This window comes from Hyperoodon ampullatus (genome assembly GCF_949752795.1).
Source record: "Hyperoodon ampullatus genome assembly, chromosome: 1".
In the NCBI taxonomy this organism is placed as follows: domain Eukaryota; kingdom Metazoa; phylum Chordata; class Mammalia; order Artiodactyla; family Ziphiidae; genus Hyperoodon; species Hyperoodon ampullatus.
In genome coordinates this window covers 52,208,646-52,228,675 of record NC_136914.1, presented here as the reverse complement: position 1 = coordinate 52,228,675, position 20,030 = coordinate 52,208,646, and the positions used below count along the sequence as shown (strand labels likewise).

The 20,030-nt window shown below is 36.9% G+C and overlaps 1 protein-coding gene across 1 annotated transcript in view; it reads right to left on the bottom strand.

The window, feature by feature from the left end:
* Nucleotides 1–5,332: 5,332 nt before the first annotated feature.
* The window catches only part of ADAMTS3 (ADAM metallopeptidase with thrombospondin type 1 motif 3), a gene marked incomplete at both ends in the record, with an annotated part of 291,356 nt that continues 276,658 nt past the window's right edge, over nt 5,333–20,030 (bottom strand). Inside the window, 5 exons of the mRNA XM_079705334.1 lie at nt 5,333–5,892; nt 9,908–10,025; nt 11,728–11,935; nt 15,738–15,870; nt 18,475–18,640. Coding sequence (XP_079561460.1) covers nt 5,333–5,892; nt 9,908–10,025; nt 11,728–11,935; nt 15,738–15,870; nt 18,475–18,640 — 1,185 coding nt within the window. The remainder of the gene's footprint in view (nt 5,893–9,907; nt 10,026–11,727; nt 11,936–15,737; nt 15,871–18,474; nt 18,641–20,030) is intronic.

Here is a 20,030-nt window from a genome sequence, read left to right as displayed (position 1 = left end):
ACTGTAGAGCAGAATAAAGAAAAAAGAATTAAAAGAATTTAGGACAGTCTCAGAGACCTGTGGGACAATATTAAATGCACCAACATTCGAATTATAGGGGTCCCAGAAAAAGAAGAGAAAAAGAAAGGGACTGAGAAAATATTTGAAGAGACTATAGTTGAAAACTTCCCTAACATGGGAAAGGAAATAGTCAGGTCCAGGAAGCGCAGAGAATCTCATACAGGATAAAGCCAAGGAGAAACATGCCAAGACACATATTAATCAAACTTTCAAAGATTAAATACAAAGAAAAAATATTAAAAGCAGCAAGGGAAAAGCCACAAATAATATACAAGGGGATCCCAATAAAGTTAAGAGCTGATCTTTCAGCAGAAACTCTAAAAGCCAGAAGGACATGTTTAAAGTGATGAAAGGGAAAAACCTACAACCAAGATTACTCTACACAGCACGGATCTCATTCAGATTCAATGGAGAAATTAAAACCTTTACAGAAAAGCAAAAGCTAAGAGAATTGAGCACCACCAAACCAGCTTTACAACAAATGCTAAAGGAAATTTTCTAGGCAGGAAACACAAGAGAAGGAAAAGACCTACAATAACAAATCCAAAACAATTAAGAAAATGGTAATAGGAACATACATATCGATAATTACCTTAAATGTAAATGGCTTAAATGCTCCAACCAAAAGACATAGACTGGCTGAATGGATACAAAAGCAAGACCTGTATATATGCTGTCTACAAGAGACCCACTTCAGACCTAGGGACACATACAGACTGAAAATGAGGGGTTGGAAAAAGACATTCCATGCAAATGGAAATCAAAAGAAAGCTGGCATAGCAATTCTCATATCAGACAAAATAGACTTTAAAATAAAGACCACTACAAGAGACAAAGAAGGACACTACATAATGATCAAGGGAGCAATCCAAGAAGAAGATATAACAATTGTAAATATTTATGCAGCCAACATAAGAGCATCTCAATACATAAGGCAAACGCTAACAGCCATAAAAAGGGAAATCGAGAGTAACACAATAATAGTAAGGGACTTTAGCACCCCACTTTCACCAATGGACAGATCATCCAGAATGAAAATAAATAAGGAAACACGAGCTTTAAATGACACATTAGACAAGTTGCACTTAATTGATATTTATAGGACATTCCATCCAAAAACAACAGAATACACATTTTTCTCAAGTGCTCATGGAACATTCTCCAGGATAGATCATATCTTGGGTCACAAATCAAGCCTTGGTAAATTTAAGACAACTGAAATCATATCAAGTATCTTTTCCGACCACAATGGAAATTACAGTAAAAGACTGTAAAAAATACAAACACATGGAGGCTAAACAATACACTACTAAATAACCAAGAGATCACTGAAGAAATCAAAGAGGATATCAAAAAATACCTAGAAACAAATCAGAATGAAAACACAACGATCCAAAACCTATGGGATCAGGAAAAGCAGTACTAAGAGGGAAGTTTATAGCATTACAATCCTACCTCAGGAAACAAGAAAAATCTCAAATAAACAACCTAACTTTACACCTAAAGCAATTAGAGAAAGAAGAACCCAAAAACCCTAAACTTAGCAGAAGGAAAGAAATCATAAAGATCAGATCAGAAATAAATGAAAAAGAAATGAAGGAAACAATAGCAAAGATCAATAAAACTAAAAGCTGCTTCTTTGAGAAGATAAACAAAACTGATAAACCATTAGCCAGAGTCATCAAGAAAAAAAGGCAGAAGACTCAAATCAACAGAATTAAAAATGAAAAAGGAGAAGTGAAATCTGACACTGCAGAAATACAAAGGATCATGAGAGATTACTACAAGCAAAGATATGCCAATAAAATGGACAACCTGGAAGAAATGGACAAATTCTTGGAAAACCACAATCTTCCCAGACTGAACCAGGAAGAAATAGAAAATATGAACAGACCAATCACAAGCATTGAAATTGAAACTGTGATTAAAAATCTTCCAACAAACAAAAGCCCAGGACCAGATGGCTTCACAGGCGAATTCTATCAAACATTTAGAGAGAACAAACACCTATCCATCTCAAAATCTTCCAAAATATAGCACAGGGAGGAACACTCCCAAACTCATTCTACGAGGCCACCATCACCCTGATACCAAAACCAGACAAAGATGTCACAAAAAACGGAAACTACAGGCCAATATCACAGATGGACATAGATGCAAAAATCCTCAACAAAATACTAGCAAACAGAATCCAACAGCACATTAAAAGGGTCATACACCATGATCAAGTGGGGTTTATCCCCGAAATGCAAGGATTCTTCAATATACACAAATCAATCAATGTGATACACCATATTAACAAACTGGATGATAAAAACCATATGATAATCTCAATAGAATAATCTCAATCTCATATTGATAATCTCAATAGATACTTAACATTTTAATGAATAACTATGTGTGAAGCCCTGCCCTAACAGCTTATCTCATTTCTCACAGCAGTCACACAATGATGTTTGACAGTTCTGCCTCCTATTTTACAGATAAGGAAACTGAAATCTAGTGAGATAACCCAAGATCATTCAGGTATGAAGTGGTAGGTGGAGTTCAAACCTGAATCAGTCTGCCTTTGCAGTTTAGACTGGGAACTGTGGCAAGACAGTGTCTCCCTGTTACAGAAAGAAACGCCCTCTTCTGGGATGTCCTGTTCTTCCCACACTCCTGAGTCCTGGGGTGATGTGCTCCCACCAATCCTCAGGGTTCAAAGCTGAGGGTTGCTTTTCTAAAAACCATCCTGAGATGACACATTTTAAAAACAGAAGTGCCCCTTTTCCTTCTCATACCCCTAGCATTATTGCCACTTTCTGTCTCTTCAAGTTCTGTGGGATGGACTTAGGCAAAAAGCCACTCCCATAACCTCTTATTTTCTTTTTTTAAAAATGTTATTTAAAAAATATTATGATACAACCTGATGTGAGAAGAGGAGACACGGTCACTTTGTTTGAGCCTCTTTAGCGAAAGTCCAAGTAGCAAATGAACTTGATACTATTTCACTTTGTAGGAGGAAATAACATGTGTCCATTACTCAGCGATGAATCTAATGATAAAATCTCGACTGAGCCAGGTCTATATTTTGTTAACATTTTTATTGCTACGTGCTCCCAATACAACAAACAGCATCAGTAGTGTACACTTTGATAAAAAGGAATTTTTAGCTTAGTAGAAAAGGAAGCTCAAAGATCAGAAGTGTAATGAATATATACATCTTTATGGGAGGTGTATGTGTGTGACCAGCTTTCTCTGTGTTCCCCCATGGACCAGATGCATGCACGCACAAGCAAACTAGAGGAGAATTTCATGCTCGGGAAATTTTTAGGGGGAAAAATGACTTCTATTTTAGGTTCAGGGATTGTTTTACAATCTGGAATTCACCTAATTCATTGGACTTTCAAACGTCTTGCACCAAGTAGCAGCGATTCTTTAGAGGTATAGAGTCAATAGGTGAAGCTGTTATTTTTACCATGGTTAAAATGCTAACATTCTTGCACATTCTGTGCCTTGAGAAGTTAACATATCTATATTTTAGTTTGCATAATGTATTTTTAGACAGTTCAGGAACTGACCTCCAAATCATTATGCTGTCAACACTTATCTTTCTTTTTTCTTTTAAGTGTAATTCATGAAGTATTTATCTCCTTCACATACTTCTTTTTTGGTGTTTCTAATTCCCTATTTCATTAAACAGCTAGCTATCTGAGCCCATACTATTTTATGTTTCATCGAAGGGGAAAAAGTTACCAACTTTGCATCAACTACTCTAAAAATGCAAAATTTGCATAACATCAATTTTGTTCAATTTTAGCTCTTTGATTTGACTCCTGTAGTTTGCTTAAATTTCTCCTCTATGTACAGAACAAAGCATGCATCTCTAATTATGTCTCTCTAGTTTACCAAAATATGTCATTGATATTAGCGTAAATATTTAGTACATAAAAATACTATCAAGAAAAAAAATCAACTTTTAATAAATATCTTCAGTTTTGAATTCTATATACAAGTACTTTACATCTACTCCCTGGAGAGAGCATTTCTGGCTTCACTGTGAGTAAGGTGATCACTGACATAAATTACTAGCACATTATTGCAGTCAGATGCATGGTGGTTGTGAACATGTGGATATGAACCATGAGGAAAATAAATATTGCAACCATTGACAAATGCTTTCTTGAAGCTGCTTCCAGAGCCCTAAAGCCCTGCTATACTTGATTGTTATTTCTAGTTCAACGATGCTTTTCTCAGCTACTGACATACAAACAAATGATCTCAGTACATTTTTCCTTTGTTAATAATTACAGTACATTGAGTATACCTGTTTGTATATGTCAACAATGGGACAATTAAAAACAACACAGGAAAGCAGGACAATTCAATGGTGTCTATTGAGGCCCTGGTAAAAGTGTTTCCATTTTGTCCTGCACAGGCTCATTTACTGGTCTCTGTTCCCTGTGACTACGAGTATACTAAGACACCAAACTTATTCTTTTTTATTTAAAGTATGGAAGGTAATAGGTAAGTTGAAATCTCTATATCTGTAGCTTATCTGTTTTTTTCCTTTTTCTGTAATTTAGGTGTCACATTGTTGATCAAACAAAACCACACAACAAAACCCTTTGTATTGTCAGTAGTGGTGTTTCTAACTTCTTTGTAATATTCTGCTTTGAAAATCAACTCATAGAACGTCAAATAAGGCAATACTCAATAACAGGCACCTAGAATATCCAGAAATGTAATATAGTAAACAATCATTTGAGAACACATCTCTTAAAATAATACTGATTTCTGCAATATACAGTATTTACACAACAGCTGCAAATTTGCTCATACAATATTTCTAATATAGATAAATAGGAATACAAGTCTAAGAATTCTTTGCTCCATTTTCGAAACCTTTTGTTAAAATGTAAACCATTGGCACCTCTTTTTTATTTTTACTGTAACTTTTTTAAAACAACAAAAAAATCAGCTGATATGCACAATTGATTCCAGTCCCTTTTCTGCTTTAGAAAATGACCAACACGCTTAGCAACTTACTTTCCTTCGGTTAATAATCTTTGGTGCTTTCTTCCAATGAATTCTGGTAAATGAGTCAATGCAGAACAAAAGGAGGATGAAAGCAACTAGAAAGTGAACCAGCACTTTTTGTTCTTCCATGTACAGATAAAATGAGTTGATGATTTATGGAGATTTCCACTTTAAACAAGCTGTATGCACCACGGGGAGAGCGAGCTTGTCCAGATTTTCCATTGATGTCTAGCCTTTTGGCTTCACTTTCTTATCTTTCCAACATGGATGATCTTAGCGGACGTCTCTTGTCAATAATCTTTTCATCTTTCTTTGAGGTTCTTGCCTGAGAAGAAGCACCTATGGAATCACTGGCTGCAAGGAAGGGGGCAGCAGCCATTTGTGGAGATGAACTGAGGTGGCCACTCTTGGTGGGTGGGGAGGCCAGTCTCAGAGTCTTATTTTCTGCTGGCTGAGCTCTCCTCTGGGGTAGGTTAGCACCACTGGATTTACTGTTTGGCCTGAAAGCAGCATGTGCATTTGGACCTCCTACAGAAGAGATCCTGCTCAAAGATTTCTTCTTCTCAGCAGGAGTCTCTGAATAGTAAGGAACTAAAGATGTAGGCATCATTAGAGGTTCGGGGAGGTCACTGGAGTTAAAGATAGCATCATCATGAGTTTCAGCAGCTTCTGGAAGGTATGGTGGTGGCAGGGTGCTGCTGCGCTTGCTACATGACTCACAACATAACTTGTTATAACCTGGTATGGAGCAGTATCGTGCCAGCACCTCCATTTGACAGAATATGGATTTATCTCCCAAACATGGCTCATCTGCAAAGATTAAAAGACAACAAAATGAGACATACATCCAAACATAAAAGGAGGACAACATGGATGGAGCTAGAGGGCATTAAGCTAAGTGAAATAAATCAGACAGAGAAAGATAAATATTGTATGATTTCACTTATATGTGGAATCTAAAAAACAGAACAAACAAAACAAAAAACAGAATCACAGATACAGAGAACAAATGGGTGATTGCTGAGGGAGGGGCAAAACAGGTGAAGGGGATTAAGAGGTACAAACCTCCAGTTATAAAATAAATAAGCCATAGGGATGTGACATACAGCATAAGGAATATGGCCAGTCACATGTTAATAACTTTCTATGGGGACAGAATTACTGTGGTGATCATTTCATAATGTATGCAAATACATTATGCATAGTGTATGCAAAATCACTAGGTAGTACATCTGAAACTAACATAATACTGTATTTCAGCTATATTTCATTTTAAATATAAAAATAAATATAACTAAAAATGAATAAAAGGAGGGAAGAAATTTAAATCATATGTGACTATAAAAAATTTTAAGTAAAATCTAACATTTATGGGAGTTGTCCACATTAGACTTCACGTTAAAAATATGAATATTATGATGAATTTACTAAAATAAGTATTCTTTATGTGCAAAGCACTTGAATTGACCAGCACTTTCACATCTCCATCAAGAGTCTTCAGATCAAGGGTAATTTTTTCTTCCTAGTAGAAATACATATCTGATTTTAGAATGAGAAAATAGAATTAGTTTTACCAAATTTTTAAGATATAGAGGGCACTGGTTTTTTTAATTTTATGATAGTTCTTTCTTTATAATAGAGTAGCCTCTATATTAAATTTAAATTTAAAATCAAAATAAATACTAAAGACCTGTTGGAACATATTAAATCCTAAAACTATATTACCAAAAGAAAAATCAAGATACTATTTTGATTTGGAGACCATTCTCCAGAGTGAAGGCAACAGTTTCATGTTTACCATTGAATGTTCTCAGGTTATTTGTTATTTGAAAGCACAAATCTGGGTAAAGGGTGCCAACTTTCTTATGAATAATTCATGGTTCTTTAATTTCATTGAATTGATAGTACTTTAAAGAGTACTAAAGTAACACTCACAAAACACTTGGTAGGTATGTGTGTACAGACCATTTCTATTATTTTTTAATTTTATTAATCATAGGTTATAAGAATTAGATTTCAAAAAATCCAAACATTGAGCTCATGAAAATGTTAGCTCGTATTTCTTTTCAGCCATTCCAGAGCATATCCTATGCAGAGAGCCCATGCACACAGTCCAACACAGAATACTGATCCCATATCCAATTAATAAATGCAAAGAATTGTAAATTGTGGCATTTATGTAATATAATCACTTAAAATTACAATGTAATATTGGGTGATTCTACATTGCTAGGTAAGGAACCTGCTATATAACTTGCCAAAAAAATTAAATCCCTTTTCTAAAGTTTGAGGAGAAAAAAAGAGCGTCAGTTGTCAGGGCCAAAACAGGCTAAACTTACCACCTTTGTTAGCGTTATAATGCCATGCCCACTTCCCAAGTTGTGGAATGACTTGTATTTCCCTCACATTTACACAACTATGATACAGTATGATGTGTTTGAATATTTCATATTAGCTAAGATAATAATCTAATTAGGTTGTAAATGCCTGAGAATCACATTAATGGTTTTCACCTCAAGTATCAATCCCTTTTCCTATCTGAATTATTTTTTCTATGTCTATAGCTTTCTATGCCTATAACATTTTCTTTTGGCTTAAGGAAAAGTATCAAGCAAATTCTTGCTGACAGTTGGGCATATTTGCAGAAATATATACCTCTACCATGTTAAGATCAATAAAGCTTACTCGAAAAGTGTTTAACCTCCTGACAGTAATGCCTATGTAAGAGTAAAATACTATGGTGACAGGAAACGTTATTGCTTCTAACTAGGTAAATTTGTTCTTTTGGCTTTTACTTGTGATTTGAAGTTTCAAATATACTTTCCAGAGAAAAATGATTAAATATGTAAGTCCTTTGTCACCCCCTCATGGTCATACTTGTTCATGCCACCCCACATTTCAAAGGAAAATGTACAAAGAAATATTTTATAAGGTTTCTTTGGAAGAGTAGACAGGCAGTGGGAGGATAGGAAGAGAGAGAGGGAGAGAGAGACAGGCACAGAGAATCAGAGGGGAAGGGACACAGGGGCTGGGAAAGAGAGAAGGCAGGGAAGGCAAGAGACACAGGGAGATGGAGAGACAGATGCAGAGTGGTAGAGACAGGGAGGTGGGCAGGGAGGGTGAGGAAGGACAGAGAAAAGTGGAGGAGAAAGAGAGACACTGACAGACACATGTGCCAGAAAGGGGAGAAGGAGGAGTGTTAGAGAGAAAAAGAGGGAAATAGAGAAAAAGGAGAGAGTCAGGAAGAGGTGTGGAGAGAGCAGGAGAAAGAGAGAAAAGAGGTAGAGGTAGGGAGACCAGGAGGGGGAGAGAGAGAAAAGCACGAGTGATATACACAGAAAGTGAGCAACATACAGACAGCAAGTGACAGCAAGTCAGAGACTGAGAGAGAAACCCACAGAGGAAAGGAGAGGAGAGAAAAATGGAGATACAAAATGAGACACAGAGCTTCCCTGGTGGCGCAGTGGTTGGGAGTCCGCCTGCCGATGTGGGGGACATGGGTTTGTGCCCCGGTCCGGGAAGATCCCACATGCCGCGGAGCGGCTGGGCCCGTGAGCCATGGCCGCTGAGTCTGCGCGTCTGGAGCCTGTGCTCCGCAACGGGAGAGGCCACAACAGTGAGAGGCCCGCGTACCGCAAAAAAAAAAAAAAAAAAAAAAAAAGAGAGACACTAAGGACACAGACAGATGCAGAGAGAGACAGAAAAGGAGGAAGAAGGCGACAGTGATAGAAACTGAAACCATCCAATATATGCTATTTGTTTTACAATAGCAAATTGAAATTATACAGATGTCCCCTGACTTATGACGGTTCTACTTATGATTTTTGGACTTTATGATGGTGTGAAAGCCATATGCATTCAGTAGTACTTTGAATTTGGATCTTTTCTGAGCTAGGGATACATAGAATGATACTCTTTTGTGATGCTGGGCAGGGCAGCAGCTGCAGCTCCCAGTCAGCCAGGCGACCACGAGGGTGAACGACTGACACACTTATAACCATTCTGTACCCAGACAACCATTCTGCTTTTTACCTTCAGTATAGTATTCAATAAATTATATGAAGTATTCAACACTTTATTATCAAATAGGTCTTGTGTTAGAAGATTTTGCCCAACTGTAGGCAAACGTAAGTGTTTGGAGCACATTTAACACTAGGCTATGGTGTTCAGTAGGTCAGGTGTTTTAAATGCATTTTCGACTGACAGTATTTTCAACTTAGGATGAGTTTATCAGGATGTAACTCCATTGTAAATTGAAGAAGATCTGTACATTAAAGAAAAGAGACTCTGCTTTTGCAATATGGCAAGAGTAAGTTAGGCAAATTTTAGTATATGCACAAGGTATGGAAATGTTCAAGCCTATGGAAATGGATAGGCAGGTATTGGAAGTGGCTTTGTGAACGACATTTATCATCCACATGCCTAAATTGAATGATTTTAGTAAAGTAATGCCAAACCTTCTTCATTATTATGCCTTTGACAATGATGTGAAGTCATAAAGAAAATCAAAGAGAGAAAACAAGTAGCTCCTTCTAGAAACACAAATTGACAGAAGCTACATATACATGACACGGCCCTCACCCCAGCATTACTGCCTACTGGGAACCACAGAGGCCGCAGCGGTTATGATAACTAAATGGAGGGGACATTGCTGCAGACACCCATCTTAAAGAACTCTATTAAGCTAATATTTCAAGGGTGTTTTCCTTTAGTCATTTTTCAGTAAGCAAATGGAAATTCCAGAGCTTGCCCAGAAAGGAAGTTCTGCTTTTTGAGGCTCAAAAACCATGATCAGAACAGTGAAATCAATCAGTGTCACACCTACCATTACAGGGAGGCAGCTGACAGGCTCGGACAGACTCAGGCTTTTCACCATCGCAGTGGTCACCCGCCCTGCAGAGGACCTGCCTCACCTCTGTCCCTTCGCCGCAGGTTACCGAACACTACAGAAACAAAGGCTGTGATTACAGACGTTTATTCCACCAGGACTGTCTTTCTTCCTTTCGCCATGTGCACACTTAGACACACACATGCACACACGAGCACACACGCATACACAGCTCTGGAGTTCTTTCTCTACGGCCCAGTGTTACAGTGACTTGGGAGACAGAGAATCCTAGCTTTATACCCTGGGAGCATTGTTCTTTCTCTGAAAGCTTCACAGAATTGCTGTACGACTAAATGAAGGCAAAGGAGACAATGTGTATAAAACAGTTATGCCTGGCATGTAGAAAGTATTTGATGCCAAACAAATCATTGTTATAATGTAACACCTTCTGTAGTTCCTAAAAGCAGTAGTGGAGCCCGTTTTCAGAGAGCCCTCACGGACTGAGCTTCCCATTCTCTCACCTTCCTTACAAATGGTGAATTTACTGACATGCTATGTTGGTTAATTAAACCTCTTTGGAACTACTATTACTCTATTCCCACAACTTCATTTCTTTAAGGAATGGGCTAACTGCTCTAAAACTAAGCCCAGAAGCAGCCGTGCTATTGATCTAGGTAGGAGCTGTAGAGGAGGGATGCTTGTTCCAGGACTCTGAGGGGAACGAGACATGAGTTATCCTTAAGGTCCTGTGCAGGTCACTTTCATGTGCCTGTTCCTTCCCTCCTGGGCCTGCTCTCCACTTCCTCCTTTGTCCTCTGCCTACTTTTTGCTGCCCTTTCCTCCGATCCACTCTACTATCACCCCCTGATTCTTCATTTGGAGTTTTTAGATATATCAAAGAACTGTGGTAAATACGGGCAATGAGACACTGATTCAGCCAGTCACCAAGCAGACGTCATTTGGACAGGCACCGACTGGGCGCTGGGGAAGCAAAGCACCTGGTTTTTTGAGAAATGCATGGACTAGTGGCAAGCACAGGCTCAAAGACAGGAGTTACAATACACTGCTGTGACCAGCAAGCCACTGGAAGGCCTCTTTGCCTTTGGAATGCAGAGGAAGGACTGCCGGGAAGGGCGGCCCTGGAAGGCGGTATCTTGGACCATGGAGCTGAGCCTTGGTGGATGAGGGGCAGATGGTCACATAGGAGGAGGGGGAAGGGCAAGCCAGCCAAAAGGGAGGAGGCTCAGACCAGCATGGTCTTTGAAACAGTAAACAGTTTACTCAGACTGGGACAGAGAGTTAGAATAAAGGAAGATGAACAAAGAAGAGTTATCATGGGATTTATTGTGGTTATCATTTTGCAATGTATACAGATATCCAGTCATTAAGTTGTACACCTGACTCTAAGGGAACGTTACATCAACTATACTTCAACAAAAAGAAAAAAAAAAAGCGTTCGTGTGGTGTCAAATGGGGCAGGGCCGTGCATTCAAGGTCAGGGGTTTGGAATGTATCCAGGAGGAAAGGTGCAGTCCAGAAAAAATACCGGACAGAAGATCAGTCACTTTTCAGAGGCCTCTGTGTCACAAGACATCCAAACGTGGTTTGCCCCCATCAACTAATCTTTCATGCAAACACTGTTTTAACCTGTGAGTTTTTCCTAATACCTACAGATGCATAATGCTTCCAAAATATGTGACAGTTTCGCAATTCACACAAAGCCTACCTGACACGGAAGCCAAATTAAAATACACTTCACGTGCCTACCCCTCCCCCGCCGCGCCCCCCGCCAACGCACACAGAATTCGCACACCCACCTCATTCCAGGGCCCCGTTTTCCACTGGGCCGGGCAGGGCACTCTGTTACAAGGCCGGCGGCTCTCTGGACGGCCACCCACGCAGTACTTGCTGTGCACCGAGCGGTTGGTGCCATCGTGGGACGGCTGGAGGCAGCGCACGGCACGGAGCTGATAGCCGGAACTGCCGCAGGTTTTGGTGCAGTGCTCCCACTCTTCTGCCGCCCAGCTGAGGATGGGGGTTAAGACTGAACTTGGCGACCGGGCTGCGTGGTGTGCCCCTCCCTGCACCGCAAGCCTAGCTCTTTCTGCCCTCTGAATGACGCGCCCCCGCCCCGCGGGGCAGGTTCAGAAAGACGGGCGCATCAAACAAAAAGTCTTAAAACTTTCTAACAGTCATAGGTGGGGCACATCTATTTGTTATGCCCTAGTATTCTGTCTCCCAGTGACTCTGAAACAACCTTCTCTTTTTCAAAAGGATCATCCACAGAGGGTTTCTAAAACTCATCTTAAAGTTGTCCCCTTAGGTTCAGGCATGATGGTAGTTTCCCAAAATAGCACCAACTCATAAAGAAGATGTGGCACATATATCCAATGGGATATTACTCAGCCATAAAAAATGAAATAATGCCATTTACAGCAGCACGAATGGACCTAGAGATTATCATACTAAGTGAAGGAAGTCAGAGAAAGACAAGTCTCATGATATCACTTACATGTGGAATCTAAAAATATGCTAAAAATGAACTTATTTACAAAACAGAAATAGATTCACACACATAGAAAACAAACTTATGGTTACCAAAGGGGAAAGGGGGTGGAGGAGTGATAAATTAAGAGTTTGGGATGAGCAGATACAAACTGCCATATATAAAAGAGATAATCAACAAGAACCCCACTATACAGCACAGGGAACTCTACTCAATATTTTGTAATAACCTATAAGGGAAAAGAATCTGAAAAAGAACATATATATATATATATATATATATATGTATATGTATGTATGTATAACTGAATCACTTTGCTGTCTACCTGAAACTAACACAACATTGTAAATCAACTATACTTCAATAAAAATAAAATAAAATAGAAACCAACTCATTATAATAAATAATTATAAAATTATAAAAACCAACTCATTAAAATAAATAAAACCAACTAACTCTCAGCCATATTGCCTCACGGTGTTAAATATTTGAAAGGAAATAAAAAAAGGCTCCATCTGATGCCTGCTATGACAAGGTGATTTGGTTGCTGCTGCTTTTTCATTACCTCATGAGTTTACTCATGTTTGAATATTCTAAATGAGATTACAGTTCCATCTCTATGGTTGTTGCTGTGAAGGCTACCTGACATATCCATCATGTTTGGAAAATTCAATTCTTCATATAGGCCCTTATTGGACCTGATGACAAGGTAAAGGTTGTATGCATCTGGGCCTGAGCAGAAACTGCTTCCATGAATGTACCTGATAGAAATATTTCCAAGGAATTTATTTTCAAAAAGATATCCCAAATTCTATGTCCAAATTCAATGTCAGTGCCCCAGCCCTCTCCAAATTAGCTATGGATACAATATTACCGACAGTTCGTCATTGCATATGTCCCAAAGGGTTGTCACCATTGATTCCAACTAGGTAATCAATCTGTTAGTATGTAATGGAGGCATACTATTTATCCTTTCCAAAGTTACTTTCCCTGTGCAATTTGTTTTCTTTTTTGTATGTATGGAGCACCAAAATATAAACAGGTTAAAACCTTGGCAGTCTTTGCTATTCAGAGTTTAAGACTGCTATAGGTTTTCAACTGGCAGTAGAATGAATTGTGGCAACTAAGAAATTACTCAATTTTGAAGGCTTTCACTGTGACTCTCATTTAAAGATAGGTGTTAACATGAGAAGTATATACTTCATAGTCATAGATACTTTTTGTTACCTTTATTCCCTCCTGAAATTCCCAGAATGACAATAAAAAAATACATAAAATGGCATATACTCATAAAGTGTTCAGCATGATGGTTTGATTTACATATATTGTGAGATGACTACCACAACAGGTTTAGTTAAATCCATCATCTCATATAGATGCAAAGAAAGAAAAGAAAAAAAAAATTCTCCTTGTGGTGAGAACTCTCAGGATCTACTGTCTCCATAACATTTCTATGTATCATACAGCAGTTTAATGCTGCATTCTATACACATGTGAACAGCCAATGTTCACCAGACATAGAAAGTCTCTAACGCAAATGCTGAATGAAGGGAAAAAAGAAATAGAAGAAGTAATGCACAAAAAAGCAAATAATCTTTAAGAGCCTAAGAAAGATAAATGAATATATTACATCTTTGAAATAAGAATCAAATGTCTGGAAAACAGAACATTTGATAAACGAAACAGCGCTTGGATGTTAAAACTCTCTTGGATGTTAATGACATAATAGCAAAAATGGAAAAATTCAGCAGGAAGAACAGTAAATACCAGGAGAGAAAAGAAAAGAAAAGAATTAGATCTGTCTAGAAACCCTAACTACAAATTTCCCAGAAAGAATACTGAAAATCATAGGGGAAACTTTTCAAAGAAAAAATACAAGAAAATTTCCCAGAGGTAAAAGATATTAGTTTTGTGTTTTAAAAAGTCTACAAGTATACAGCACAAGAGATGAGAAAAAATGAGCATGAAGACAGTTTATCACTATGAAATTTCAAGACACTAGGAACAAAATGATCCTACAAACTTTGAAAGAAAGAAAAAAAAAGAGGTCACATAGAAATAATTGAGAATTAGAATAGCAAATGACTTTTCAAGAGCATAGCTGGAGTCTAGAAAATAATGGAGCAAGTTTATAAATTCTGAGAAAAATATATTATAGGTTGGAATGGTATACATACGTGTGTGTCCAAATGGTCAAGAGTAAGAGTAGAAGAAAGACTTCTTATATACCCTTATACTTTAACCTCTTATATACTTTTCTTAGGTGTATAGAAGCTTAATTCTTATATAAAATTTTTCCTTTGTATACAGTTTTTTCATGAAATGACTGAAAGATATGCCCTACCAGAATGAATGAATACTCTAAAGGATAAAAAGAATGCAGAAAACAGGAGGTCCAATACAAGAGACATGCAGTAGGAATCCCTTGGAGGATGGTAAAAAGAAGCCCCAGGAAGGAAGCTGTGTACGAGCTCAGGCAGGAGCTAGAACACAGAGAACTCTCTGGGACATGTCTCTAAGAAGACACAAGGACAGGATACTTGAGTGCGTAGCATTTAGAGAAGAGTTTGGGGATGAATTAGTGAAAAGTAGTAGAAAATGATACATAAAAATCAAGACATTCACTAACTCTAGGAGAAACAAAGTTTAGTAAGAAAAGAAACATAAGCAGAGCATGCTAAGTGACTCAACTGTCAAGAGAGACACATGTTGTTAGAATAATATGAACTCTGAATATCAATATCAGTATTGATACACACACACACACACACGCACACACACACACACAAATGAATCTATATATAAAACAGAAAGAGACTCACAGACATAGAAAACAAACTCAAACTTATGGTTACCAAAGGGGAAAGGGAGGGGAGGAGGGATAAATTAAGAGTATGGGGTTAACAGATACAAACTACTATACATAAAATAGAAAAGCAACAAAGATTTACTGTATAGCACAGGGACCTATTGATATATTCAATATCTTGTAATAATCTATAACGTAAGATAATCTAAGAAAAAATACATAACTGAATCACTTTGCTGTACACCTGAAACTAACACAATATTGTAAGTCAACTATATTTCAATAAAAAAAGAGAATAATAAATAAAAGCAGTTATTTTTGAGAAGCAGAGACCTGGGGAAAAAAACCCACAGGACTACAGCTTTATATAATTCCTGTGAAATGATCTGATCATTGTAACCAGGTATATGCATTAGCTTTGACTAAAAGTTAAGTTAAAACTAAAAAGAGCTAAAGACATTTAAATCCTTTTTTTTTGTCCTCAGTATATGATAGTTAAAATAAACACTTACAGTGGATGTGTACACTCTTGAATATTGCACATTCTTCTAATAGGTTTTGGTTTTTTGTTGGCCTCACAGAAGCTACGATGAACCATTTTATTATCACTTTTCCTACGGCATCCATATTTAGTGTGCTGGAAACCTGGTAAGGGAAAGAGATTTCTTTGGATTTAATCACTTATTCATTCCATCATACATTGGATCATTCACTCATTCATTCATTTATCAAATATTTATTTATTCATAAGTCAGGCACTGTTCTAGGTGCTGAAGTTTCAGAAGCAAATTAAATCGTTAAATAAAAATTAAATAAACAAAAATCCTTTATCTTTAATAAATATTACAAAGTATTAAATAGCAACTGCATGCTTGTTAATAAACTAGACCCTGATAAACAGTCTCCTGTGAGAGTCAGATATGAAAACTATGGCGACAATACCCAGTAACATAGGCTTCTACAGAAAAGACATAGAAAATTGTAGGTCTCTTTGAATGGCTGAAGTACCATATGTGAAGTGGGTGGGAGATGGGAAAGGATCTGTTCTTAAAAGCCTTGAATGCCAGACAAATGTTTGGACTTTATCCAGGGAGTTACTGAAGGTCTCCACAAGCACTGACTTAGACGTTTAAAAAAATATATGTGTATATATTTTTTAATTTTGAAAAATTTCAAATCTACAAAAAAGGTGTAAGGAAAGCACAATGAACATGTTACATGCCTTGCATCTAGATTAACTTTGTGTTACCGTGTCACCATATTTGATATATATTTATATATATATTAATTATAATATATAAGACACATACTATATATACATTTATATATAAAATGTTGCTGAACCATTTGAGAGTAAGTTGCTGACATCCTGATTCTTCACTTCTAAATACCTCAGCTCATAACAAGCACATTCTCTTACATAACCACAATATAATCTTAAAATCAGAATATTTAACACAAATATAATACTATTATCTAGTATAAAGACGATATTCAAAATTTATCAATTGTCCCTAGAATGTTCTTTATAGCAATGTTTTTCCAATCAATGATTATGCACTGCATTTAGTTTTCACAGAATTAGTTAGGAATAATTTCTGAGCCTCTTTTTGTCTTTTAATATTTTTGAAATGTATAAGCCAGCTATTTTGTAAAATGTCCCACAATTTGGGTTTATTTGTCAACTAATGATTAGATTCATTCAGGTTTTCATTTTGGGCAAGAATATTACATAAATTATGTTGTGTCAAATATCATATATTAACGCATGTATGTGGAATCTAGAAAATGGTACAGATGAACCGGTTTGCAAGGCAGAAAGAGAGACACAAACATAGAGAACAAACATACGGACACCAAGGGGGGAAAGGAGGGGTGGGATGAACTGGGAGATTGGGATTGACAGATATACACTAACATGTATAAAACAGATAACTAAGAAGAACCTGCTGTATAGCACAGGGAACTCTACTTCACTTCGCTGTACAGTAGAAACTAACACAACAGTGTAAAACAACTATACCCCCGTAAAAAAAAGAATTATGTTGTGTCTTTAGGGTAACACATTAGGAGACTGAAGGATCTGAATCAGGGAAATAATATAATTCTATTCAAATTCATTCATTCATTCATTCATTCATCCATTCAAGAAAGATTACCCTGGAAATAAACGAAGAGAAGAAAATCAAATTTAGTTGGCTAGTTAAGAGACCTTTGCAATAACCTTCCCTTCCAAAGTTGTGAAGGAAACCTGGTGAGGGAGGAATAGATCTGGTAGATATCAAAAAAGTGTATCTGATAAGTCTTGTGACCAAGTAGATGTTGACAATACAATAGAAGGGAGGATCCAAATTAAATAAGCATCTTGTGATGAATAAAGTGTCATTTAAAATAATTATCTAAAAACATTTTATGCCCCCTCTGGAGAAAAAAAAACATCTTTGAATTTAAAATTATGAAATATTTACCCAGGCATTCCCTATACAAACAACAAAATAATTTCTTGTGCTCAATTAGTCAGTATCCTTGTGAGAGAATTCTGTCTAGGCCAGTTCTATTCTGGAGCATTTGTTGTTCTGAACTAGAGGAATGGATGATGGCAGAGATTGAGAAACTCTGAGAACAGCTTAATGGATCTACTCTAGAGAGAGCAGAGAGGCAGCAGAATGCAGTACAAACATGTATGAAGCCAGACTACCTCCCTGGGTTTGTATCTCAAGGCCCCAGGCAAATTACTGATCTTCCCTGTGCTTCAGTTTCCCTATCAGTACGATAGAGGTAATAATAGTACTGACCGCATAGAGCCATTGTGAGCATTCATCATTAATATGTAAAATGGTATCTGGTACATAGTGCAACTAAGAGCTCTTCCATTATTAACACTGAAAAGAAATGCATAGGTATGGAAAGTAAAAGTGGAAAAGAAGAAAGGCAAGAACCAGAGGACACTGAATTTGGGAGAGTCTGGAAAGAGTAAAGTGACTAAGGGTAACACTACATGGATATGAGACAAGGAGGAAAGGCAAGGGTAAAATTCCCTTGGTAGAAGGTCTACCACTGTTATGAATGGATTCCTATCCTTTGTAGGTCCTGAGATTTCAGTCAAAATGCTTTGTATTATTCAGTTTTGGTTATAGTTGGTGTTTCTCAGATTGTGGCCTCAATTAGAGACAATCCTTAAGGCAGAAGGAAGAAGATTGGCTTTTATATGAATTACATTTTAATATAATAAATGTGTTCAATTGTTACCTCCACCACAGGGTTTGGAACACTGAGACCAGCTCTTCAATGCCCACTCAAAAGTATCTAATTCTTCCTGGATGACATTGTTGTTGTTGATTGTAGGTGCAGAGTCCTCATGGATGATGTACTTATATGTCAGGCTAGAGCGCGTATCATTCTCTTGAGGTATAATCTAACATACACATGAAATAGATATGTAAATCACCTGAGAGAGTTTTAAATTTGAATGAAAAAATTACAAATAGTTCAGAATGTGTATCTTATTAAAATGGGAAGACTTTCAAGTAGTTTCTAAAAATAGAATGTTTTTCTATCACTAAAGTACAGGTATGCCCTGTTTAAGAAAAAAAAAAAAGCAAATATATAAAATATCTTGACATTAAAAAGTAAAAAAAAATCCACTGAAGGGTAAGAAAAAAATTTGTATTATAAAAATAATAACCTTACAATAAAATTCACCACAAATTTCCTCAAGTTATATATCTCCTGAGTGTACTTAAAAATTATTGTTTGAAAGACTGTTTTGTTATGATAATAAAGATAATAATGTTCCATCCAGAAAATATAGACATCATGGAAAAATATAAAGAAAATAAAAATCATCCATAATTCCAGTAAACCAGAGAAAACTAAAGTCACTTTTATTATTTTGGGATATAGCCTCAAGATATTTGCATATTATCTCTGTGTGTGTGTGTGTGTGTGTGTGTGTACACATACATACTTTTCTGGTCTTGCTTATTTCACTTAATGTGTCACACACATTTCCCAAGACAGTAAATATTCTTTGAAGACATACTTTTAAATGTCAGCACAGTGTTTAATCCTAGTGTGCGTTATTTAATCATATAAATGAATATTTATATTTTATCCCCAGTTTTGTGATGATTTCTGATTCTCTTTAGTGTGCTAAAGGGTACAAACACTTTTTTATAGCTCTCATAATAGACTAGTGAATGGCTCTTCAGAATAGTTAGAACAATTATTACTTTCATAATGAAAGTATATGACAATGCCCCCATTCAGCACTGCATATTATATCATTTTCCTCTTTGTTAACCAAATGGGCAAAAGATTGTTGTTTTAATTGTTATTTATTTGATAAATAGTAAAGTTTAATTTTCCTGAGTTTATTGGTCACTTGTATTTTGCCCACTGTGTGTTTCATGTTCATGTCAGGTCCTCTTTTTTTTATTGCTATACATACCTTCTTTTCCTAAATAATCTATGCAACAGGAATATTAATCCTTTTTATAAGAAACTTTGCAAACATATTCTGTTTTTTATTTGATTTTTAGTTCATTAGCAAAGTACTCTTTTTTAAAAAAATAGTTTTTACTGACTTTCATGTAGCTTTTATAGGATTATATCAATTACACAAAAGGAGAAACATGTGCAGTTCATTAGTGGGTTTTTTTTTTTTCGGTACGCGGGCCTCTCACTGTTGTGGCCTCTCCCGTTGCAGAGCACAGGCTCCGGACACACAGGCTCAGTGGCCATGGCTCCATGGCATGTGGGATCTTCCCGGACCGGGGCACGAACGCGTGTCCCCTGCATTGGCA